This window comes from Pleurodeles waltl, chromosome 3_1 (genome assembly GCF_031143425.1).
Source record: "Pleurodeles waltl isolate 20211129_DDA chromosome 3_1, aPleWal1.hap1.20221129, whole genome shotgun sequence".
Classification (NCBI taxonomy): domain Eukaryota; kingdom Metazoa; phylum Chordata; class Amphibia; order Caudata; family Salamandridae; genus Pleurodeles; species Pleurodeles waltl.
In genome coordinates, this window is record NC_090440.1 from 1944098083 (window position 1) to 1944123839 (window position 25757).

The 25757-nt window shown below is 41.1% G+C and overlaps 1 protein-coding gene across 2 annotated transcripts in view; it reads right to left on the reverse strand.

The window, feature by feature from the left end:
* Positions 1-11300: 11300 nt before the first annotated feature.
* The window catches only part of NUFIP2 (nuclear FMR1 interacting protein 2), a 206449-nt gene continuing 191992 nt past the window's right edge, over positions 11301-25757 (reverse strand). For both annotated transcript variants that reach the window (XM_069226235.1, XM_069226236.1), the window contains exon 4: positions 11301-22379. In XM_069226235.1, the coding sequence (XP_069082336.1) occupies positions 22327-22379 (53 nt within the window). In that variant the 3' untranslated portion in view covers positions 11301-22326. The remainder of the gene's footprint in view (positions 22380-25757) is intronic.

Below are 25757 nucleotides of genomic sequence, written 5' to 3' on the forward strand. Positions count from 1 at the left end.
AAACGGTTTTCCTTGGGAAAGGTTGCCATCCACTGTCCACCAATGAAGATCCGCTACAGCGTCCTTGGAGATCTTTATTGAACCCCGGAGATCCCCTTTGTGCTGGAACCACTGCCTGCGGAGGCACCACTGAAGAGCCCTCATATGCCAGCGAGCATGATTGACCAACAGAATGCAAGAAGCAAACAGACCTAGCAGGCGTAAGACCTTGAGGACTGGAAATGCCGCTCCACCCTGAAACAATGGAATCAGCGCCTGAATGTCCCGAATCCGCTGAGGCGGGGGAGGGCAGGACCGAAACATTGCTGTGTCCAGTACTGCCCCTATGAACAGGAGGCGTTGAGAGGGCTCCAGGTGAGTTTTGGGTACATTTACTGAAAAGCCCAGATCGAACAACAACTGTGTTGTCATTCGCAGATGAGACAACACAAGCTCTGGAGACTTGGCTTTGATCAACCAATCGTCCAAGTAAGGAAACACCGCTACTTCCCTCTTTCTGAGATGTGCTGCAACAACTGCCATCACCTTTGTGAAAACCCGAGGTGCTGAAGTAAGTCCAAACGGAAGGACAGCTAACTGGTAGTGTTGCGTTCCGACCACAAACCGGAGATACTTCCTGTGCGACTTGATTATCGGGACATGAAAGTACGCGTCCTGCAAGTCGACAGACACCATCCAGTCTCCTTCGTTCAACGCCAAAAGAACCTGCGCTAGGGTCAGCATTTAGAATTTTTCCCGCTTGAGGAATAAATTCAAAATCCTCAAGTCTAGGATCGGCCGCAAACGACCGTCCACTTTGGGAATCAGGAAATATCTTGAATAACACCCCTGACCCCTTTCCTGCAACAGCACCAACTCTATAGCACTCTTTGCCAACATGGTGACAACCTCCTGTTGTAACAACAGAAGACGGTCTTCTGAACAAAAGGAGGGACGGGGGGAAAGGGAGGAGGGAACTCCTGAAAGGGGAGGGCATAGCCCTTTTCCACAATTCCTAGCACCCACAAGTCTGTTGTAATCGACTTCAATTTCTGCAGAAAAAGAGAATCTTCCCCCTACAGGAGAAGAATGGTTGATAAAGTGGGTAAAACTAGGGCTGCTTCTGCTGTTGTCCAGAGGAGGATGACTAAGATGACAGCTGCTGGGCTGGACCTCTAGCTCTACCTCTACCCCGCCCTCTAAGGGCACGATAGGGCGGATTGGAAGGTTGCTGGGCGTAGGACTGCGACCTCCGAAAGACAGAGCCTCGAGTGAACCCCCGAAACCTACGAAAAGGTCTATAAGGCGTTGCAGCAGAAGTTTATAAGCCCAAGGATTTAGCTGTCGCCCGACAGTCCTTAAACCGTTCAAGGGCAGAGTCTGCCTTGTCCCCAAACAACTTCTCTCCATCAAATGGTAGATCCATTAGGGTGGATTGAACATCTGAAGAAAAACCAGAGGACCTTAAACATGGATGCCTCCTTGTAGCCACAGATGTTCCCATGGCCCTGGCTATGGAATCTGAAGTGTCCAGGCCAGATTGTATTATTTGCTGAGCAGCTGCCTGCGCATCCATAAAAAGGGAACCAAAAGATTTCTGCATCTCTTGTGGCAGTTCTTTCACCATCTCTATAGCGGAGTCCATAAGGGCGTGGACCTATCTGCCCAGCACACAGGTAGAATTGGTAGCCTTAAGCGCCATACTACAAGATGAAAAGATCTTTTTTGAAGACTGCTCCATCCTTTTGGACTCTCTATCAGTAGGGACTCCAGGGAAAGTCCCAGGAGCAGACCTTGCAGAACATGACGCTTGTACTACTAAGCTTTCCGGTGTCGGATGACGTGATAGAAAAAACTGATCTCCTGGTGCTTTCCTATGTCTCCTTGCCACTGCCCTGTTAACAGCCGGAGTTGTTACTGGCTTCTTCCACAAGTCTAGAATAGGCTCAGTTAAAGCCTCATTGAAAGGGAACAAGGGGTCAGCACTGGACAGGGAGGGATGTAGTACCTCTGTGAGCAGGTTAGTTTTCACCTCTGCCACCGACAAAGGTAAATCCAGGTACTCCGCTGCCTTCTTCACCACTGAATGGAAGGAAGCGGCCTCTTCTGTAAACTCCCCCGGAGACGCAATGTCCCACTCCGAGGAAGTATCCAGACCACTTGCAGTGGCAAGACCTTGGAACTCATCCAAAGGCTCAATCTCGCCTTCCTCCAACTGTCTGTATTCCTCTTCCTCTAAAAGTCTCAAAGCCTTCCTTCGAGATCGAAGATGCGTCTCTAAGGCCGGCGTCGACAAAGAATCCATCGACTACTTCGAATCCCGAAAGTGCCCAGGAAGAGATGGACGACTCCTAGACTCACCCGACGCCGGAACCGGCACCGACACGGAGTTGACCGATGACCTTCTCGGAGTCGGTTGGCAGGAAGGTGACGGAGCCGCCCTGGATAGGGACATCAACGACGTCGAATGAAGCGGAGAAGGAGTCGGCTGACGTGAAGAAGGATCCACCGTCACCAGAGGAGGACTCCTGCCAGGGGATATCCTCGGCGCCGAACCGCCAGTCTCTGAAGGGCAGAAGGGCATGAATGGAGCAGCCTTGTACGGCGCCGGAGAACCCAGATTAAACGCCAATGGCCCCGTGGGACCTGCCGGTGCACCAGCAGGGACCATGGATTGGAACACTGCATACATGGCATTCAGAAATGCAGCCGGATCTGTCCCTGGAGCCAGGAAAGCCGGGTACTGTTGAGCCGAGGTCTGCTGTACATCAGGCTCCCTCGACGCCGGCGAAAATTGAGGGCTACCCTGAACGACCTCAAATACGGATGGCGCCGGCGACAACTCCGAACTCTCGGGCTGAGGCGTAACTGTAGGGCTCATCTCCCATGTCTTCTGACGTCGAGAAGATCAAGACGTCGACCAGCTCCGCTCGGCGCAGAGTCATGACGGCGCAGAGAGTCACGATGACGCCGCTTCTTATGTCTTTTGGGAGAAGCATGGGAGGAATCCTTCTTATGGCCCTTCTTCTTTGCTTTTGCCAAGAAGAGTTTAGCCTCATGTTCCTTCAGAGCTTACGGATTCATGCTCTGGCACAAAGAGCATCCTTCTACATCATGCTCTGAACTAAGGCACCAAATACAATCCGAATGGGGGTCGGTCACTGACTCTCTACACGCACTCTCTACACGGCTTGAAACCGGACTTTTTTTGGAGGCGACATTGTAACCACCAAAAAGCGCTACAGTTATCAACAAGCCAGGAAGAAAAACCGTTGGCGTCAAAGGCACGGAAAAAAGGAAAACGGACGTCAGTATGCCGACGAGGACCTCTTATTGGCACGTTGACGTCAGACGGAGTCACGTGGAGCCGTGCCATTATGACGTCCTCATCGACGTGAACAGCTAGTAAGAAGACTTTCCGTCGGATGCTGACACAAGGACAAATTCATAAGGTGAGGAATCCACAGGTAGTTGTATCCATCAGAAAATGTGATTTTTTACAATTAATCTCTAGATCAAGTGCTGACATAAAGGAATCAGGCTCTAACAGCTTCACGTAGGCCATTCATAGTGCGGGCCATAAGCACCACATCATCTTCATGGATCAATGCAGGGACACATGCCCTCATAAAATTAACATTGAATCCCAGTCTTCGCTCCACACTGATACATTTAAATGTACAGCAGGTTAACCAACAGAAGACCTCTTCCTTTAAATCTTTTTAAAAATGAAAGAGTCTAATGAACCTAAGGGGAGGGAGACTTTAGTCTTTTTTTGCACCTCGAATGCAGCAGCTCACAAGACGAAGGAGGAAAGACTGCAGCTTGGTGTCAAATGTTCCTTGCATCACCTTGTAAGTGCTCATTAGGTAACAGCCATAACTATAAAAAAAACTGTGTATACAGAGTCGAAAGCAATGCTGCAGAATCCAAAGCAGGACTATGGGAGTCTCTGACTTTCTAGAAGACATGCCTTGACAATGTTCCTATGGCTGGGTGAATAAATTCACCCAAAAGAATACTGATGTCAATTTGACGCCAGTACGTGCTATAGAAAATAGGCTTCATTTACCCAGATAACTTAGCTCTAAGAAAACAGCAAAAACAAATCATGAACTGGAAACAAACACAATTTGCCAGAAAAACATATCAACTTGGAAAAAATGATTTTGTCACAAACGAATTGCAAAGCAGATAAGAAGATCATAGTTTAAGTAAAGAAGTAATTGTTTTTGTCTGATTAATCCCTCATCCACAGAGACGGCACTATTAAATAAATATTTAATCCCGGATTTTTCTTGGACTCTTCACCCAAGCCCTTATTTTCCACCCAATTCTGTCACCTATTGCAAAACGTTGTAAAAAAATGCTATGTTAATAGATTTATGGTTTTCCTTAAGTGATGGCACTCTGATCTGAGAGAGGTTAATCATTACCCTTAAAGAAGTCCTCAAAGCGCTTTGATCAGTTGTGAGTTGCTATAGTACCCATTTAGAGAAATTTCTCAGAGGGATGACTAATGGAGAGTGGATTTTCAAATCTTCTAGAAAGGGAATTTACCTGCAAATTAGAAAAGCTATACAAGAGCTTCACATATACCCTGAACTCCTCAGCTGCGAGCTGGGATTGAGAGGGTTAGGAGGTAGCAATAACCGTCTCCCTCTCTCCTCCACATCATTCCTTGCTGTACCAATTCCTTGATGCTGCTTAATGCCTCCAAAAGAGGACAGCAACCGCATGTGAGTCTTTTCTGACCCTGTTAAATTGACATCTGTATGCAACCAAACTTCATTATCATTTAGCCTTTGTGGATTGATAGCTGCGCCGCTCAGGTGATGGAAAAGAAGGGAAGCAGCATTGCATCTTAGCTTCTGGAGAGCGGGGGTCTTAGGTACCTCTGCCCAACAGGGAGGTCCAGCGTGTTGAGTTTACTCACCTTGAATACTTCACAACATTTTCTTGTTCAATGTTTGTGGATGCATAGGGCCTAACCATGCACCTGGTGTGAGATCTGGGCATCTAAATGTGGAAGTGGTATTGCACTCACTGTGCTTTCTTTCCACAGGACAACCATACACCCACCACAACCTAGAGGGCACATATCTCCATCATACTGCCAGTTTACCACCTTAATGATATATCCATTAAGGTAACCTACACCTATATTATCTCATCCGTCTAAGTATTAGTCATCCTGAAAAGGCTAGACTTACCATACGCATATATGGTATAACATAAGATATTAAAGCCATATAATGGGTACGTTTCTGTGAGGTCTTAGACTTCTATAAAAGGTCTCCACTGGAGTTCTAAAACTTCACACCTCCGATACCTATGTGCAGAGTGGAACACAGTGATAAGCGTTCGGAGGGGTCATGACTTATCAAAGACCAAGCCAAGTGGTTCACACAGCCATTGCACACCCTCAACAAATGATAAAAATTAGCATATTGCATTATGCACAGCTGCATACTGTTTATGTCATGCTGCCTTTTTTCAGCTGTGTATTCGTTATATACATTGGTATTTGGGAATACCAAGAGCACAATTTCATTACATAGGCCCATAGTATGAGCAATAAAGGTCAAGGGAAAGATCAAAGCATGCCACCTGAACTATGGAAATAACATGGATTTTGACCTTTGTGCTATAGCAAGACATGTTTGAATCTATGTTTATCCCTACACTTGCTCTAAATAACGTCTACTGGGCCACATTCATTTTCAATGGCTTGGCATAAAAAAGTATTCATGTAGTTTAGTTCTACTTGCACAGCGATATTAATTTTATAAACCATCACACTTCTGGAGCTCTAACTATCGCCCTTCCCTGCCCATAAATTAAAGCATGCCTTGCTGAAACCATTAAGCGGCGACCGTAAGATGGTGCAAACGTTAAACAAATTAACATAACAAAACCAAAAAAAAAACACAAGTAAAAAAAGAACAGAAAATAACATTACTACAACCTCGAAGCCTTATTGTAATAGAAAAGTGTTGTGTTATGGAATTCTCGACATACGTGCGTATGTCGAGAATTCTACATTTGGAAGAAAGACGCTTAGGAGAGACAGAGAGGACGGAAGACGGAGGTGGGCGAGGGAGCGTTTCTGTGCTGCGCTGTTGCTGTATTTACCTTAATAAACATTTTATTAACAACATTTTCCCTGGAGCAACTACCTTTATTACATTGGCGACGAGCGCCTACCTCCACCTCAAATTACCGTGGCACGGAAACGCGAGAGTGGACCTGCGATCCTGGCGGTGACTGGCGAAAGTGACTTCCTTCCTGATTGATGTTCGGAGGACACGAAGGAAAGGAGGATCGACGCGCATGTATTTTGAGCATTGAGGCTAGTAAGCTGAAGATTTATTTTCCAAAGAAAACAACCCCTACCGCCCTTAAAGAAAACGTGGAATGACGTGGTGGCCATCTTGGGGGTAGGAAAGACATTGGATCAAATGGTACATTAATGTGACAGCCATCTTGGGAGCATAAATCCTATTTCTTATAACGTGACGGCCATCTTGAGAGTAGAAATTCGGATTTAAATCGTCTATTGGTTTGGCAGCCATTTTGGGAGTACAAAATTGGATTTCATATACCAGGTGGCTATTTTGGGAGTAAAATTCAGATTTCCATTTTAAAAGAAGACAATTTAATCTTGAATGACATCAAGATTATACACAAAAGTGTGACTGTCTCAACAAAATTTGATGTTTTTTTTTTTTATTTATGTTTTGAAGTCCTATTGGGCTGGTATTATAAAATATATATATATATATTCAACAAAGGGAAAGGTCCAATATTTACATTGTGAATCACCATGGCTACCAGCACTCAAGGTATAGTACCACCTCCCTGTTTCTTGCACAACCAGGTAATCCACCCATTCTCCTTGGGGTGAATGGATTGACATTTTTGAAAATTATTTGGTGCCACTTGACGGCCAGGATTTGAGACCTGCAAGGAAAAAAAGCTATTCTTTTGAGTACTATAGGTCAGGAAGGTCAGCGTATATTTAAATACTTACCTCAACCACTAGTAGAAGAAGGCCAACCGGAAATGGATGTGTATAAGGAGGCGAGGAAAAGACTGGAAAAAAGGTTTTCGAAAGAAGTCAACATTGTCACGGCAAGGCATACATTTTATACCCAACCACAAAGATCAGAGGAGAGTATTGATGAATTTGTCACAAGGTTGAGGGAGTTATCCACTAAATGTCAATTTGGTGCAATGTCCGAAGAATTAATACAAGATCAATTAATCGCTCAGTGTCATAGCAAAAAAATGCAAGAAAGATTATGGGCAGCCAAAAATCCGTCGTTGAAGGATGCTATCGATATAGCAAAAGTTGTTGAACAATCTGAATATTGTATGAGAGAGATGGAAAAGAAAGAGAGAGCGTCCAATGGTAGTTCTGATACAAATACAATTTGTGTTATAAAAGAAGGCAGTGATGTTTTGGCAAGTACAAAAGGTGGGCGTGTGTACAAGGGTGCAAATAAGAATAACATTGTCAACAACTCCTATAGTAAGGTGTGTACGAGATGTGGGAGTAAGTTTCACAATGCAGATTCAAAATCATGCTTTGCTTTGGGTAAGGATTGCATGAAATGTGGTAAAAAGGGGCATTTTGTACGCATGTGTAAGAATAATGGAAAATCTAGAGTGGGTATCATACATTAAGATTACATGGAGGAGGTCGAAGAAGTAGATAGAGTTTTATCCATAGAGAACACTAGACAGGAGGTGAAAAGTGTACGTAGACCTCCAAGACCAACGGCAAATTTTGTAGTATGTGGGAGAAAGGTACGCCTAATTATTGATCCTGGTTCACTATACACTATTATACCCAAAAGCTGAATGGCCCAGTGTGCGTCTTCTACCAAAGGATATCAATCCGGGTGGTTATCAGGGTGAGAAAATAGATATAATTGGTTACATGTTGGCCGACATAAATTTTGCTGAGAGACAAATTGAGGGTAAGGTTTATGTGGCTACTAATGGTCCACCAATTCTGGGTTGGCATCACCAGTATGATTTACACATAAGATTGGATCCCAAGACAGATGATAGGGTCATGGCGTTGCAGGATGATAACGTTGGTAATATATTGGAGGAATATAAAGAAGTCTTCACCAATAAAGTAGGAGCACTTAAAGGGTATACACACAAAATGTTGAAAAAAGATGCAGTTCCGGTACAGCACAAATTGAGGAGAGTTCCTATTAAGGCAAGGAATGAGGTAAAGAAAATGATTGGTGACATGGTACAAGAGGGCATCATAGAACGTATTGAAACATCAAGCTGGATTTCCCCAGTGGTCATCACAAGTAAGTCTGATGGGTCTTTGAGATTCTGTGTCGACCTCAGGTCACTTAACCAGAATATAGTGGTAGATAATTACCCATTGCCAAATATTAACGAATTCGTTTTACTCCTGAGAGGGGGGAAATATTTTTCCAAGTTAGATCTTAGGAGTGCGTATCATCAAGTCAGATTGCATGGGGAATCCAAAGAGTTAACAGCATTTATTACTATGGAAGGGGCTATCAGTTTAATAGGATGCCATTTGGCTTGGCCTCTGCGGCAGGTGTATTTCAGAGAATAATGAGTGATGTGTTTGAAGGGGTTGATAATGTGCTGTACTTTCAAGATGATATCTTGATTTTTGGTGAAACGTTGGAAAAACATAACCAAGTACTGAAGTGTGCATTAGAGAGAGTTATGAGAGCTGGTCTTACACTAAAAAAAGAAAAATGCAAATTTTTAGTTGAAGAAATCGAGTATTTGGGTTATACCCTCCCTGAACATGGAGTAAAACCAATGAGGAAACTGTTGGATGCCATTGAAAAGATTCCATCCCCCCAGGATAAAGAACAGCTGAGATCATTCATGGGACTCATCGAGTACTACTCCAAATTCAAAAAAGAATTTTTGCTGATAAAACGGAGAGTATAAGAAACCTTTTACGAAAAGGGCAAAAGTTCCAATGGGGGGATGATCAGGAGTCAACTTTTCAAAACATAAAGAAAGAAATGTGTGAAGCTAAAGTGTTGGTACCTTTCAATCTTGAAGCTAAGTCTATTGTAACAGTAGATGCGAGTGCAATTGGTCTAGGAGCGGTGCTTTCACAAACCTCTGATAAAGGAGAAGAGACGGTTGCTTTTGCGTCACAATCATTGACCAAATCTGAACGGAATTACTCGGTCATTGAAAAAGAGACATTGGCTGCATCATGGGGCATTGAGGATTTCAGAACTTACATTTGGGGACGTAAGATAATATTACGCACTGATCATAAACCATTGTTGAGGGTACTATTACCTGGGGTGCCAACAAAGTGTCTCCACGTCTGGCGAGATTAGCTGCAAAGTTGCAGGAGTATCAGTTTACCATTGAATATAGTCCTGGATGGCGTAATGTTCAGGCGGATTGCCTATCTCGCTTGCCTTTGAATTGGCAGGAAGTAGATAAACAACGCACACAAGACTATGAGAGTGAAGGTGCTGTTGCAAGTGTTGAGGACGTGCTTGAATGCACTCAGGGTCTGGTGTCGCGTGAGGAGTGGTGTGAGGAAATGGAGAAAGATGAGGCGATTAGAGACGTTATTAAATTTAATTGTTAGTGGAGAAAGGAGAGAGAGTACATTAAACCCTCAGGTTCGACCCTATGCAAAAATTCTAGAGGAATTGTCTATTGTCACTAAGAGTATCGTGGTGAGGGGTGACAAGTTTGTTCCTCCGGTAGGTGTGAGATACAAACTGTTTTGGTTGGCTCACGAAGGCCATTTAGGGCAGACTTTAACGAAAAAAAGACTGAAGGAAAATGTTTGGTGGCCAGGGATTGATGGTGACGTTTGCAATTGGGTTGAGAGGTTCGTTGATTGTATGGAGAGTGAAAAGAGACTGAAAGTGGGCAGACAAGCTTTATTGGGATCATACCAGATCCTGGCATAGTGTGGCATACATTGTGCATGGATTTAATTGGACCTTTGAATGGTGTTCCATGGGACTTAAGATATGCTTTAGTGATGATTGATGTGCATTCAAAATGGCTGACAGTCAAATTTTTGAAAGAGATTACTACCAGAACAACTATTAGGACAATGCAGGAAATATTTCATGAAGAAGGTTTTCCAACGAAACTCATTACGGATAATGGGACACAGTTAGTTTCCCATGAAATGGAACGATTTCTTAAACAGACAGGAATACATCATTCCCGCACTGCATTGTACAATCCACAGGCCAATGGTATGGTAGAGAGGTGCAATCGGATGGTAAAGGGTGTTATCAACATGGCTGTAAGAAGTGGTAAGAATATACGTACCATGGTAGACGACCTTGTATGGGCGTATCGCACCACAGTGCACAGTGTTACGGGTAAAATTCCTTTTGAGGGGATGAGAGGCAGGAAAGCATGTACAAAAGTTAACCCACCATGGTTGGTTTCAGTTTTAGAGGAAAGAGACGTGATACATAAGAATGGAGATACATCACGACCTATTTGGGAAAATAATATTAAGAAGGGAGATTTGGTGAAAATTAGAGCAGTGAATACTGGTAATAGTTGCATGAAATTTCAGGGACCCTACTTAGTTAGAGATGTACATGAATTTCATGTTGTTTTGGAAAATGGTGAACGGTGGAATAAGAGGAAAGTAGCACTGTATTGCAAAAGGGATGGAAATGAAAGGAGGAAGTTGGGCTCTGAAAGATGGGTTTCTGATGAAAATAGTGGGTTTTTACTTACGAGTGATGAGGATATGTTAGATAAAGGAAGAGTGGGTGTACAGGAGAGAGATTGTTTGCAAAATGAATGTCAACAAGAGATAGAGATGGAGACACATACAGATATGAGTAAAGAGAATGTTCAAAACAAAAGAGTAGGGTTAAGATCTCAATAACCCCCAAGATATTTACGGGATTATGTTGCATGAAGTTGTCTTTAAGTTATACTATTGATGTTTATCTTGTACATAGTTTTAAGTTATATGGAATTTGTGCATGTCATTCATTGTTTGCAAAGGGGGTGGATATGTTGTGTTATGGAATTCTCGACATACGTGCGTATGTCGAGAATTCTACATTCAGAAGAAAGACGGTTAGGAGAGACAGAGGACGGAAGACGGAGGTGGGCGAGGGAGCGTTTCTGTGCTGCGCTGTTGCTGTATTTACCTTAATAAACATTTTATTAACAACATTTTCCCTGGAGCAACTACCTTTATTACAAAAAGGTCCCAGAGAATGGAGCCTGGCAATATTAAAGAAGAGTTCAAATAAATGAGACAAGACAAATAATACAAAGGAGACAGATTTGCTCTTAAGGACTGTTTTTAATAAGTGCTCAGTTAAGAATTGTGTAAGGACTTCAGAACAGTTCGCAGACGTGCAGTGTTTAAGGTTACAAAACAGCACTTTAGGAAAGGAAAGAAAGGAACAGTACCAGACTCCCCCAACACCACCAACTTTGAATCTGCAAATTAAAATACACCCAGCAAGGTAGACAAAAAGGAGGGCATGTCCCACGCCACTGATGCTCCCAATAGTATGGCTATGAAGTCTGAGATCACCACTGGAAACAAGATAAAACTGACAGCAAAACATGGGTCCTCAACTGGGGGGAAGGGGGGTTAGGTGACAACAAAGACAGATTCATGCTTTGAGAGGTAGCCTTTTCATCGAACGGAAAAGAGTAAAGGTGACATCATTTGACATTTTCACATATTCTTAGTTAAGGCGCCGTAACACACGTACTTGGTGCTCAGTATGAAACATTTAATGAACACTGTTTGAGCAAGAGCTCTAATCTTGAATGCAGTCCAGAAGGAGGTATTGAAAAAGCACCTTTAACATTGCAGCAACAGATGGTTCGAAATCAAAGCAGTTGACTTCAATGCTCAAAAACAATATCAACCATGCAAATATTTGCCTTTGTGCAATTTTCCATTCAGTTACCTATTACAGTCTGAATCTTAAAAGTTTGCTCCCTTTTCATGTTTTTGTTTTTAGGAGACCCATCACGCTAGTCACAACTACTGTGCAGCATTTTATACCCACCTCACAAACATACTAAGCAGAACTCAAAGTAACCATACCCAAAATTTCATCCTTCACTTAAAATTCTCAGGAAAAAAAACAAAAAAAAAAAAAACAGATACACTCCAACACCATCGGTGGGTATCACAGCAGCCATTCAGAAAGTTCACCCTGAAATTAGGGCCGGAGAGGTGCAAAACAAGCACCTTTGCCTATACATTAAGTTTAATTGTTTTAAACTTTTGCACGAGCACCACCTCTAAACTCCCAATAAAATAAAAATATCTTGACATGTTAGAAAAATAAAAAGGAATACTGACAGACCTAGAAAGTCTACCTTCTTGGGTAACAGGGGAGGGAAAAAAAGCTTGGTGGTGGAGGGAAGTAGCCAGGGGCCATCATAAGTTTAACATGTGTGTCACTGCCACAGGAATTTACTTTTCTTCTTTAAATACCAAATTACATCTATCATCCTAGTTAATCGTAGGCATATCTTTCTTGCTTCAAATTTCTTACTCAGCGATGTCAATTTATTTTTAGAATGGTAATGCCATATCACAAGCCAGGAATGAGAAATTAATTTGACAAAATGGCACTATTTTTTTTTTAAGAAGAAAAATGCATTCAGCTGGGTTCCAAAACAAGCCACTAAAAAACAATGGACTCTGAAAGAGGCATAATTGGTCACTACTGCAGAGAGAGATTTAGCAGAGGCACTAGGCTTTTGGATTATCAGATTAAATGTTAAAAACAAACAACATGGTTTTTGTGCTGCAGGCAACCTCGAATTTTACAAATGAGAGCAAGGCAAACAAGAAATAACCTAGGGTTCTAAAAACGTTCTCTGCCTCATTCAAAGGGTGATAAATAACCCATTACACAAAGAAAACGAATGCAAGTAAATCAGAAATAGAGATATCCTTCAAATGTGTACTTAGTAAAGTAAAATAGAGGACTTCTAAATCAACTTGGTGAGGTAGAGTAACAGCTAAGCACCACTGAAGTGAAGTCAGTGTGCAAAAGAAGATGTAACAAAACTTGGTCTTCTCAAATTTAACTGGGTATTTTAGAGAGTAAGCTGCCTCTAATTTTGGTTTGACTGGATGGTGAGAGTCTTTCGCAGTGAAGCCAAATGTATAACTATTTGAGAACTGCCACAATATCAGCCGCTTACTTGCAGACTTGAATCGGAACATAAATAGTCTTTCAAGTCTACCTGCAGCTCAGGCTTTATTGTGTGCCAAAAATAAAATATATGGCATATTTTGCACACCATGGATCCACAGGTTTATATTTGTACTGCTTACCCACAGAAAGGTTTTGGTCAACATGCCACATACAAACCCTACAGTGCACAATGTGATACTGCTCGAATCAATACACTGGACCAAGGTAGGTGAACATACAGCTCACAGTGTGATGGGAAATAATTGTGTAATCATGCAAGAGTAACAGTTATAAGCCCATGCCCTACACCAGGGCTTGATGAGACTTGGCCACAGACATAAATGTACAACACCTGTCAAAACAAGAAGGTGGGATAAACTGCTTTTAGTTGATGTTACAGGGTTGTGTGCATTTTCAGCATCTAGTTGTGGAAACAGGGGTGGTTGGAGGTAAATGGCTGGAAAGAGACGGACAGGATTAGTGACCCTACGAGACAATAGCTCCTACTAGAGTAGAGATAAAGAAATGTAGAACAATCCATGTACAGAACCTAGAATATCAGGGACAATAAATTGGCACCATTTGTGTAACACAAGACACGCATACGTAGAAATCCCCAGCTTTGGTTAACCTCATGGATGGCATTACAGGTAAAGCCTTAAGTGATCAAGAGGCTAATGATAGGTTAGCAATGAGGATAGTGTGTATTAGAAGATTTCAAACTGTGCACGTATAAGGGCACCAACAAAGTACAATATAAACTGGCAGGATACTGGTGCCCCGCAGCACAACAACCAAAAGGAATACCTTTTGGATACACTGGCAGTTAGTTATTTTGAAAATATGGCTCTGAATATTCTAAAAGATGCTGCAATGTACTCCACCCTGAGCACTGCTTTAAACACAATGGAGCTCTCAGGGCAAGCAGCGGCACATCAAGAAGACACCTGAAAGGATGTCAACACCAGGAGAGACCGAAACCGTAAAAGATTCTTTAACAAAAATTCTTGAAACTGAGTTTCTTTACTAACATGGTTTCTCTAATGGGTTCTCAACCATAAACTTGCAAAATGAGTGTGTTTATATTTGCAAGAAAGCTTAAAATTGTAGAGCAGTTCTTAAAAATAAAAATAAAAACTCTCCAGGGGAGCTGTCTGAAGTTACAGTACATAAGAGCATCCAATTCCCATTTGTTAGGGGAAAAGGAGTTTCCGGTTTCCAGGTAGAAGATAAACAGACTCCATGCACTAGTAGAGATACAAAAGTAATAAAATGTGGCATATCTCTTGGATTCGAGAAGCAAACAAAGCTGGTCTGGAAAAGCGCATGTACTACTAAAAAGTTTAAAACAAATATTCATGGTGTGGGGTCATCCCAGTAGCATGACGATATGTCTGTTTAGTCCTTTATGAATATATGATATGCACCCATGGCTTAGTCCAAACACCATGAATAATAATATTAAAGAAAAACAAAACTAGCTAGAGAAGGGCTGTGCAGGGTTTACAACGAAGTGATACTTTGCATCTGCTACATGGTATACAACCTGTGTAATTTAGAAGAGAATCAGTTGATAAATCTGAAAAGAATCGCATGCAGTCTCACAGCACCCCCAGCCCATAGGTTACATTGTACTTCAACAAAGCACGCTGAAAAGGCTCCAGAATTTTAACTTCTTGGGGACGGACATCTTCGGTTTGTAATACTGAAAGGCCACAACCGACGAGGTCACCTTGATAAATCAAAGGCCTGTACTAAATCCTGGCTAGGTGAACGGTGCGATCCAGCCTTATTTACGGAAATCAAAAAGCATTAGCTCCATCAACAGTCACTCTGGAAAAACTCCCCAGGCATAACAGAAAAGCAATCTGCTCCAATCAGTAACAGAATAAAACCCCACTCTAAAAATCAACAATATAGACCCTCTGTGGTGGCCTACAGACATTTTAGAACAAAAATAGTTTCTCCTTCACTACCACTGTCCCACTCCGAAATCAGCACAGTGGTAAGTTGAAATAAAAAATAACAAAACGTATGCAGTGTTTTAATGTCAGTGTGTTTCACTAATGAACACCACAAAACTAAAAGCTACAGTTTTTCAGAACCGACCAATATTTTAGATAGGCTAAACTCAATTTCAAAATCCTATAGAATTAAGAGCGACCAACCTCAGTGTTGTCTAATTTTGATACTCGTAATCATCAAGTTTTGAGAAGCATTTCTAGGTAAATATTGTGGAAAGCCGATTCTAACGAAGGAGCAGAGGCATTCAAGTCGACACTAAACATGCAACACACCTCTAAATCAGAGGCAATTAGCATATTATCACCGTGCATCAGAAACAGGCAGACTGCAGATTCAACAGAAACAGTAATAAGCGTTCTCCCAAACCTTTTTCTCTCACCAGTTCCAACAGCAGAAGGCAGTGTACCCAACAAGTTGGGCATGGTAACGTTAAGGATATCCTGCGAATCTTAGATAAGACGAATGGTTAAAAACCTCAAACGGGGCTAGATAGGTTGAGTACTAAGGAAAAGGAGCCAAATATACGGAACAGTAAAGCATTACGTTTGAAATTCACCATAACACAATTACATTTGAAAAAGCAACATGTTTGAGAGACTTTACAGAACTCCCAAGGAGAGGCCATAGATCTACGTTCCCAACCCTCGGCACCATTTAACATCTCTGGCTAGCAGGCCAACACAAAGCTAGGTGCCTTTAATGGGCAAAACTGCTTGCTGCTCACCCGATTTTAAGCTCAACCATTTGCAGTTCACAAACTTGAATTTTAAAAAACGATTTGGTTTTGCTTTGATTTTATTATGTAATTAAATACTATGATAGTCTTAATTTTGTAATTGATTTACATACAATAAATTATCTACCTACTAGTTTTCGTTCAACTTGTTACGCTAACAATTGCTTAACGAGATTCTAAAAAGACTAATTTGCATTAGAACCCAGCCTTCTGAATCTATAACTAGCAAGACTCATCACTTATTTATGTGCACTGGTTTGTTCACTGTGGGCCCAATATTGCCTCACTCCAATCCAACATATGCTTTGATGTCAAAGCAGGTAGCGAGCGTTTCTTTCCTGAAGTTGGTACATGTTTAAATAGTTACACTGACATTATATTCTTTGGAGGTTATTAACTGTTTAAGCGGTCAATATAAAACGTTTTCCAACGGTTTATTATATCCATGGGATTAAAAATAATAATAATAATTCAGCTCTGCTCTGTCCCATTATAGGTCACAGTATGAAACAAGCACTGCTGTACTGTAACATGCGATAAAACAGTGCTGTCATCACATAAAGCAGGGAACATATTTTTAAATTCAGAGTGTTCATAGGAGCAAAGGTTTCCAGCCCCGCCCCTCAAAAAAATGTGCTTAATAGGAACAAGTGATTAAGATTTTATAAAATGGAAAATTAAATGCACAACAAGAAATGCGCAGCGATGCTCATTGGCAATTGAGAGTCTGAAACCGCAGAGACAAAAACTATTGTTCAAAGGGGGATGGTAGCCAAGAGCTTTCATTCTGTAATGTGTCCTTTCCTCCAATACTCCCTTGTGCAAGCCTATCGAATTCTATTCAAGGAGCATTATATGTTCTGGAATTGGAGTGGATCACCTGGAAAAAAACAATGTTGTCACAACCTCAAGGCATTGTCCGGAGCAAAAAGGTAAACAAGTGAGCGGGTCTTCACACCAATGTTGCATTGGCTTTTGACTACAATAATCTGTTGAGTGCTGAAAACTGTATTAGACACTCATAAAAAACACCACTTTGCATTAATATGCATGCGCAAGGCATGATAAAAAGGTATGTCATAACGCCAGAGGGAACCAACATCCTGCAACATGCCTTATGGGCTAGCACCATACATAGCAGAGGCGAGTCTAATTAATATTATTTGCACTATACAAATTTATCAGTAATAATTTGGACAGCAGAGGGTGAAGACACACCTATAATCTAGACAAGCTGCAGTTTTTGATTCACTGAAAAGTATTTTGCATTACAAGTAACTGCGCATGAGCTAAACGTGGTACATAAGTAGGGAATTCCAGGTTACTACAAGAAGTGAGAGAACATTATAGGGGTGCTCTAAACTGGAACGTACTCCAGAGCACAATACCAGCCTTCCTTAACTTCATTATGTCATCGCACTCAACAATGAAAAGGAAGGAAAACCGTATTGGTCCAAATACTGATTCGATGTGGTTCCCTGTACGCTCACAATGGTATAGCCATTCATAGAATAAATGGGGCTTTTGTAACTTCATTCCATGCCTCATGGAGAAAGACAAATAGCTGTGTGGTGCTGGCTGACCGTGTGATACACACTCAGACTGTCAGAAACATCTAATATTCAATACTTTCACCAGTCATTCCCCCTAAAACCAGCAAGTGCTGGCAAGTCCAGATTTTGGGAGGTCAAGACCGCAAAGACCATGATAAGGGTCAACAATTACTAGTCTGGGAACAAACGTGTCCAACATACTCACCGTTGTGCTGCTCTAACATTTTTTGTTTGTTTTAGTTAGAATAAAGTAGGAACCAATTTAGGACAAAATAAAACCCAATACTGAACGTGTTTTTCATTAACCTGCACAGACCTTTGACACATTAACACATTAAAGCGAGAAGCAACTAACAAAATCAAATTAGCTTCAGGGAGTCAATTTCTAACCTGGCAGATGGTTTCACATGGCCGAAGCACATACAATTTAGAATACAAGGGCTCTTGAAATAAACTCCAATAGAAATAAAACTCTTACACAGAAAGGAGCCATGACCTGCCTTTGAGATTTCTTCTTTAAGGCAGAGTCCCCACTAAGCCCAAACGGACATGAAAAATCACAGCAGGGAAGTGGCAGCATAGAACAGTCTAGTCCAGTTTATGGGCCAAACAAAATCACTAAACAATATCATCTTTTCAAATTTCACAAAAAGGTCACCTTCTTAGGCGACATATATTAGAAAACAAGAATGTTCATAAACTATTTTTATTTAAACCCTCTCATTTAGGTTGGCAAGTCAGCACTGAAAACCACAAACACGCATGTGCTGGGGAAGAGAATACTTTCAGCGAGCTCCTGTGAGCAGTCATGACTCAAATGTCAACTGAAAACCTTTTGAGTTGAGGGACTACCCTAAGAATATGGTTCTAGAGCACAGTGCACCATGATTGGCCCAAACATAAACCAAGTTTGGGCCCAACCTGTGCCATATTTAAGTTCACCAGTTTTATCATTGAATGGGCACATTACATCTGCATGTTAACAGCTCTGACAATACATGAAGCAACATAGTCTACATATTTCTCGCTATCTCCTTCCGATAGAGTTGCTTCATTTTTAACAATTTTGGCTTAAATCAAAAAAACTCAACCCAAGACTTGTCTTTAGAACACGAGCGACCAGAATGCCACTATAACAGAACAGAGGGGAGGTGATGTTAAATAATAAAATAAGAGTGGTGAGAAATCACAGAGACTTAACAAAATAAAATCTATTGTTTTTGATCAGCAAACGCAGCTTAAGGCAAGAGTTACGAAGGTAATCCCTGAAAACATGCACACTTGTCAATTTGTTATAATAAATAGATGATTATGAAAACCCCTAGGTTACACAAACAGTGCTTGTAATGCATTTTAATTTCAGACAACATAAAAATACAGACCAACTGAGCACTGAGGCACCACTTCAGTGAAAACAGAAATATCCTGACTGTTAAAATGTACGGACTCGAGACACAACTTCTAGCTTAATTTTAGACTAGGAGGAAGAAATCTCTTCACATCTTCATCTTTCAGAAGCTCACAAGTGCGCATTAGATTATCATGTTGCCTATCACCATCATGTGCCAGATTGCGGCAGTTCTTGTGGCCCAATCTATCTCATAGGGACATTTGCCCTATTTATTCATGTACCCCATGTCCATAGGCCCCAGACATCTTGCTGAAATTAAGCACAATGCACCAGTATTAAACACAATGCACCATCAAGGTCCTGAAGTTTCGGTTACTTTCTGGCTGAACTACGATTGGAAGATAAAAACAATTCAAATCTCTTTTTAAAATCGAGATTATGCAAAACACTTAACATATGTATTCAACATTGTTCAGTAGTTCATATTTAACCATCAGCATGAGCCTTTCATCATTTCCTGGCAGGAATATATCACATCAAACACACAAAGGGTATTGGAGGAAAGGTTGCAAACAGTCTAAACCACTGTCTCGGTGCTTTCTAGCACATCGCTTTTCACCCACAGTGCCACTCTAAATAGAGGCCCATCTTACACAAATCAGTACTGGCTCTGCTCCTTGTGGGAAAAGCCTATCATGAACTGCCAGACAAGATCCCCTCCAGAGGGGACAAAACACACCCAAATATCAAACGGCATCAATGCAAGCTAGTACTGACTGATTTCTACCAAATACAAGCAGCCTTAGCAAGAGGTTTACTTGTTTCAAAACACCAACACTTAGGTGAGCGAATTGGCAGGCTGCAGATGAGTTTTCATAGGCTGCAAGGGTCTACGGCAATCATGTGATTCAAGATTGTATAATTCACCATAAAAAATCATTAGTAATCCCTAGTAAAACCAAACATGGAGTACATGTTAATGTTCTAAACGTTGCTGCAAAGGGTGGGAGATCATATCCTAAAAGGTGAGTCACAAGGGACAGAACCCATTGTGATAAACAGCTCCACACAGTGCCATAGAGTGTAGTAGGAAAAATTATTTTGCTAATCAATCAATAAGAACATTAGCCAAATTGTGATAATATTTAAACTAAAGCAAGTAAAGGAGTAAAGTTAAGAAAGACAATGCAGTCAGTCCTGATTAATACAGAAGACTTGCTCCATCAAATTTGAGTTGAAAAACGTCTGTCTGTGTATGTACAGTAGTTTCAATAATCCAAAGACCTTAAACCGAAGTTGCGATAGTAAAAAAAAGGCATCTACATTGACAGGTATGGCTGTCTCAGGAATTCACACTTAAATGGTGAATTGCTAGTAAACAGCAGCCACATAAAGTCTTTGATGGCAGAAACTGGAGTTTGTGTAGAATGGCTGGATGTTTACAAAGCTTAAGAGGTGAATACAAGCAGCAAACACCTGGTCTCTATTTGGCACTGAGATTTCGAAACATGAAGGAACAAAACTATGCAAGAATACCATCAATTTACCTACAAAGGTTCATTTTCTAGAGCATCCACAAGCCTCACCTCAGCGCCATAAACTTGAATTTCTTGGCGCATTTTGGGCAATGGGTATGATCACCTCAGCTATAGCTCTAAACTCGCCAGCAGAAGCTCGAGGAAGCAATCTAGTACTAAACTGAAGCTATTGTGCCTTACAAGACAACCAGTCCTCCTGCAGACTTAAAAGCACTAGCCGAGATCATGCTGTGCATTACACAAAAGCCACCAAGGAGACAGACAAAGCTGAGGAGAAAGTCTTCTAGCTTACTGTTGCAATGAGTGAAGGAAAAAAAGTGTTTTGATTTTTTTTTTGTAAAAATAAGCACGGTTGTTCAGTAAAGCCCGAAATTACAATAAATGCTTCTAAGATAGCACTTAACTGTTATGCAGCTCCGCTCCCTGTGACAAAGAACTAATATTGTAATCAAAATCTACCTATATAATTAGAATTCTTTAACCACTGCTTAAAAAGTTACACTTTTCCTTAAAAAAAAAAAATACCCGGAAATTTGTGATCTCCTGTTATGAATCTACAGCTCACAGAACTTGTAAAACACCGCTGAGTGAAAGTGAAGTTGCCATTCCACATCAATCTATACGAATAGCTTGCGTCAACATAGGTCTATAATTAGATTCTTAAGAAAGTAACTACCATTACTAACTGTCAAACGTACGTCCAAATAGATGGAAGCAGAGCTAACAGTTACTCCAGCGGAAGAACAGTGCCGCGCAGTTACCACAAGTATTTTCAAATGCAAAATACAAGGTTTTTGCAAAAATCTGCTGTACATAACACAATTGGCCGCTTCATTTAATGAGAACTTTTGCTTTAAGTTAAAAAACAGATGCTCAAATCAAACAGCAGATGGAAAGGAAGACAGAACAGATTTGCTAAAAGGACACGAACACTGAATCAAATGCTTTCTAGTGGGGGCGAGGAAAAACAAATACATCTGCAAAACAAAGGACCTCTCAGTATGTCAAGAGGGGCAATATAACCTACAATGCGGGAAAGCAGGAACATAAAAAAAATATATATATATATTTGTATGTTCCGTATTCTACATAAGCAGAACAAGTGAGGGACTGCACCTAAGATATAAATTTGTCTGTGAAATGTAGTAATTGTCTAAAAGGAATCAGTTCTCTTGTGTTCTGGCTGGTTTCTTAATGGTACTTGTAACCGGCCTCCCCATGTCAAGGCACCCTAATATAATGTTATCTCCACTTGCATTTGCCTTTTCCCAACTGGAAGCTTTCCCTTCAGGAAAGGCCCACCAGAGTAATCGACAGATGAAAAAAGAAAAATATATATGGGAATCGTGATAAAAGAACAAGAAATCCATCCCAACTGCAGATTTGTTTTCCTGTATTGTTCCGTGTAATACATCCACAAAAGGGTGATTTGTTAAAGAAACATCCATTTCCACATAGTGATATCCGGAGAATATGATCCGCAGACAGAACTTGCAATTGGTAGAAACATTGTTAAGACATGTGGGGTTGTTCTAGAATGACACAAACCTTTAAAACCATGCTTATGTGTCAAGTCTAGGTAACCCACACCTTTTTACTTCAAGGATGACGATGGAGAGGTACAGCTGAGGAACTGAGAGAAGTAAAGGAAGCCTGTTGAGGTCACTTAGTACCATTTACATATGTCTGCAGAAATATTTTTTAATTTTCTTTCTGGAGTCTAAAACCAATTTCAGTCAATCTTTTATTAAATAACTATGTATAGATATATATATTTATGTGTGTATATATTATAACCTCCCCTATCACTCAATTTCTGGCTTCTCGAGGCATCAACGCGCTTCTCAGATGCAGGAAAGCCGCTCTTTATGTCCTGTTCTTGCAAGACGTCAGATGCTACAGAACAGTGGATTTAACAAGTGCTTCATGATCGTCAATGTGCAGCAGGATCCATCGCTTCGTCATAAACGATTACCCTTTTGGGATCTAGCAAAAGAAAACGTGGAACAGAGAGTCAATTATAGATCAAACACTTTCACAGTGCAGTAAACAATTCAAAGACAATGAATAACTAATTACAACGGGATGTCAAACCTAGCCAACAGCTGTGCTAAGTGTTGCCTATCTGAATATTACTTGAAGGACTTTTAAAAATTTGTTTTGGAAAAACTGCCTTTCACGCAATCGAAATAGACTCCAAAAATTATTATGCCCAAGTTCAGACAGTACTCAATGTGTATTACAGTTTTACAGCAACATACTAAGCCGTAATAATGAAACAAAGCAAACCACTATTCTGCTAAACTCAGGGTGTTACTGGCCAGAAATGCATACAAAATATAATATTAAATTCTATTATTGGCTTAAGTGAAGAAAAAGAAGAAGTTTTCATCTTGTGAAAAGCATACGTGTTTCATAGGAGCATATGAAGATGCATATTTGTTGGGCTTAGAAGAAAAGGCCCCATATATTATAGCATACAACATCCAAACCAACAAGGATCAACGAAATTAATCTTTACCTCTGAAAACAGATAGTATTTATTATTAATGATGAAAATAAAACTTATCCAGTAAAGGAAAAAAGTCTCAACTTGTGCTTAGCACACAGTACGTTGCAGCTTTCTAACAAGACTAAGTGGCAACCGTCAACGTGGGAAATTAATAGTCCCTGGTACAACAATTAAGCAAAGGTATGCATGGAAACACAACTGTATGTTGTCCGAGATGGCACATTCTCAGAATTGTTAACTGCAAATTAGTCAAGTGCTAGGGCATATAGCAATGGGAAAAAACAAATTACTTACCTGTACAATGTGGGTACCCAGTATTGATATTCATATGCTTGAATCTTCCTCATTGTCGAGGTGGGAGTCATGTGGTAATTATAGTAAGTAGTAGAAGACCAAAAATCACACAATAAAGCCCATAGGATTGACATCGTTAGCGAACTCACATTGTTTCAGGAAAAAACTAAACTTCAACCAGTCAAAGAACAGCTGAATCATCTTTTCCCTCAAGAGTCAGGGGTGTGGAATTTATTAAAATATCTAATTGTCCAGGGGACAGGTTGCTTCTCACATCTACTTGTCCTGTAAAAAGATCTACTTGTCCCTTTGGTACCATGTAGTGTGGCGACAAATTATGGCAGCAATTAATAGCCTCTCTGATTATGCCAGGGCTACTACCATAGTAGGGCTTGAATACTTGGAGTTTCAATCCCTACTGTAGCAATTTCCTTATTTTGCCACCTTTCTGCAGATCTGCATACTGGGGCTGGAGGAAGCAGTAAGTAATAGTTCCAGGGCTGGAATGCCTTTGAGTCTGCAAACCTACTAACCTGCATGTTTTAAAGATTTTTACCAGCTTCTCTCTAATATTTTCCCATAATAAGAAAGGTTGGACATTTACTCCTGACAATGGCAGAATTAGAACTTCTTCCAGGGTTGGGAAGAAAGTGGCTGGATGGAAAATTAACTTGCAAATGCTCAATAGATTTTCACATGAGCAAATCTACACATCGTATTTACCCACGCTAAAATACAGTTCACAAATATTTTATAGGGGTACGACATATACCATGGGTGCACTTTTGTGACTTTCTTTAAGAATTTGGGGCCACAAGTAGGTAGGTTCAGATTTGTGACCTGCAAATTGTGAGTCGCAAATCCGAATGTAGGATGGTGTCCTTGACACCATCTGTGATTCGCAAGGGCTTCGCAAATGCCCACATCATGAATAATCATGAGGTGGGTCGCAATTTGCGACCCCCTCAAGAATGGTGGCCTGCTGGAGACAGCAGACCACCATGTCTGTGACTGCTTTTCAATAAAGCAGTTTTTTTTGTAATGCAGCCCGTTTTCCTTAAAGGAAAACGAGATGCATAACAAGAACGAAAAATGAAACGTTTTCGTTTCATTTTTTCAGAGCAGGCAGTGGTCCACAGGACCACTGCTTGCTCTGAAAAAATGTTTACAGTGGCATTCACAATGGGAAAGGGGTCCCATGGGGATCCCTTCCCTTTTGCGAAAGTGTTAGCACCCATTTGAAATGGGTGCAAACTGCGATTGGTTTGCGCCCGCGTTCGCGGTCACAAAACAATCCTACATTGCACTGCAAGTTGCAATTAGGAAGGGAACACCCCTTACTAATTGCTAGTCGCAAACCCGTTTTGTGATTCGGTAACCAGGTTACTGAATCGCAAAACTGGGTTTGTGCATCGCAGTGTGCTTTTTGCACGTCGCAAACAGCGAAAGTCGCTGTTTGCGACATGCAAAAAGCTACCTACATGTGGGTCTTGGTCCCTAATTAGGTCTGGTGTTAACAAAGACATTTTGTTTTTATTAAACTTCTATTTCTCTCTCTTTCGGCTGGCTTTACTGTGAGTGATCGCATTCTGCTCTTCCACAAGGAGCATATTGCCACACAAAGTAGTTTTGTTCAGTGTCAGGAACTACAGTGGCAATCAGTGACGTAACGAAACTGGAGGGTGCCCCTTTGCAAAGAACATGGAGGAGCCCCCTCTCCAGACTCACTCAGGGCAGGTACTGTGCTGACGGGGCCCCCTGGAGGGCGGCTGCAGGGCCTTTGTTATGCTGCTCGTGGCAACGTGTGCTTTAAGAGTTCAAAAACTTTTTTGGGGGGTTTTGCCAATGTTTGTTACAATGTTGAGGGCCTGGTAGCTCCCACAACAATAAAGTGTTACAAAAGCCATGTCAAAACAAGACACGCATTGATGAAACTAAAAGACTTATAAAAATATGTCAGATTAGTTGGCTTGGTCAGTGTTTGTTTATTTTCATGCTTCCCATAATCGTGTTGAAAATGGTTACACTGATTTTCCATTAGAAATATTTTTGGGAAATACTAGCATGCATCAACACATTTTACTAAATGACACTTCATTTGCATATAATCAGAGAGCATTCTGGGAGCATTATACTTAGCCTCTTAGCCTAAACTTTTCAAACATGTGTGTACACGTTTTTTCTTTTTGTACTGGAACCAACGTCAGTAGTGAAGTGTGACCTTAAAACATTTATTTACAGCACGCACCCTAATAATGAAGGCTTTCAAATAATGAACCATAAATACAAGTTCGAACAGCATTATCTTTTGGAAACACATTACCTCAACTGCAGAGAGTTCAACTCTCTGTAAACAGGCAGCCAAAGGGTTTGTGCTGCAGGGGGTTGGGCCTACTTGTCCCAAGGACAAAGTAAACATAAAAACTTGTTGCCCTTGACCCCAAACAAGATGTCCCGGGCGATAGGAATTCCACATCCCTGAGAGTCCAAATAGCTCAGATGTCTAAGCATCAATGAGCAAAGGAAGTAAATGAGCTAGTCAATGTGGTGGGTACCAC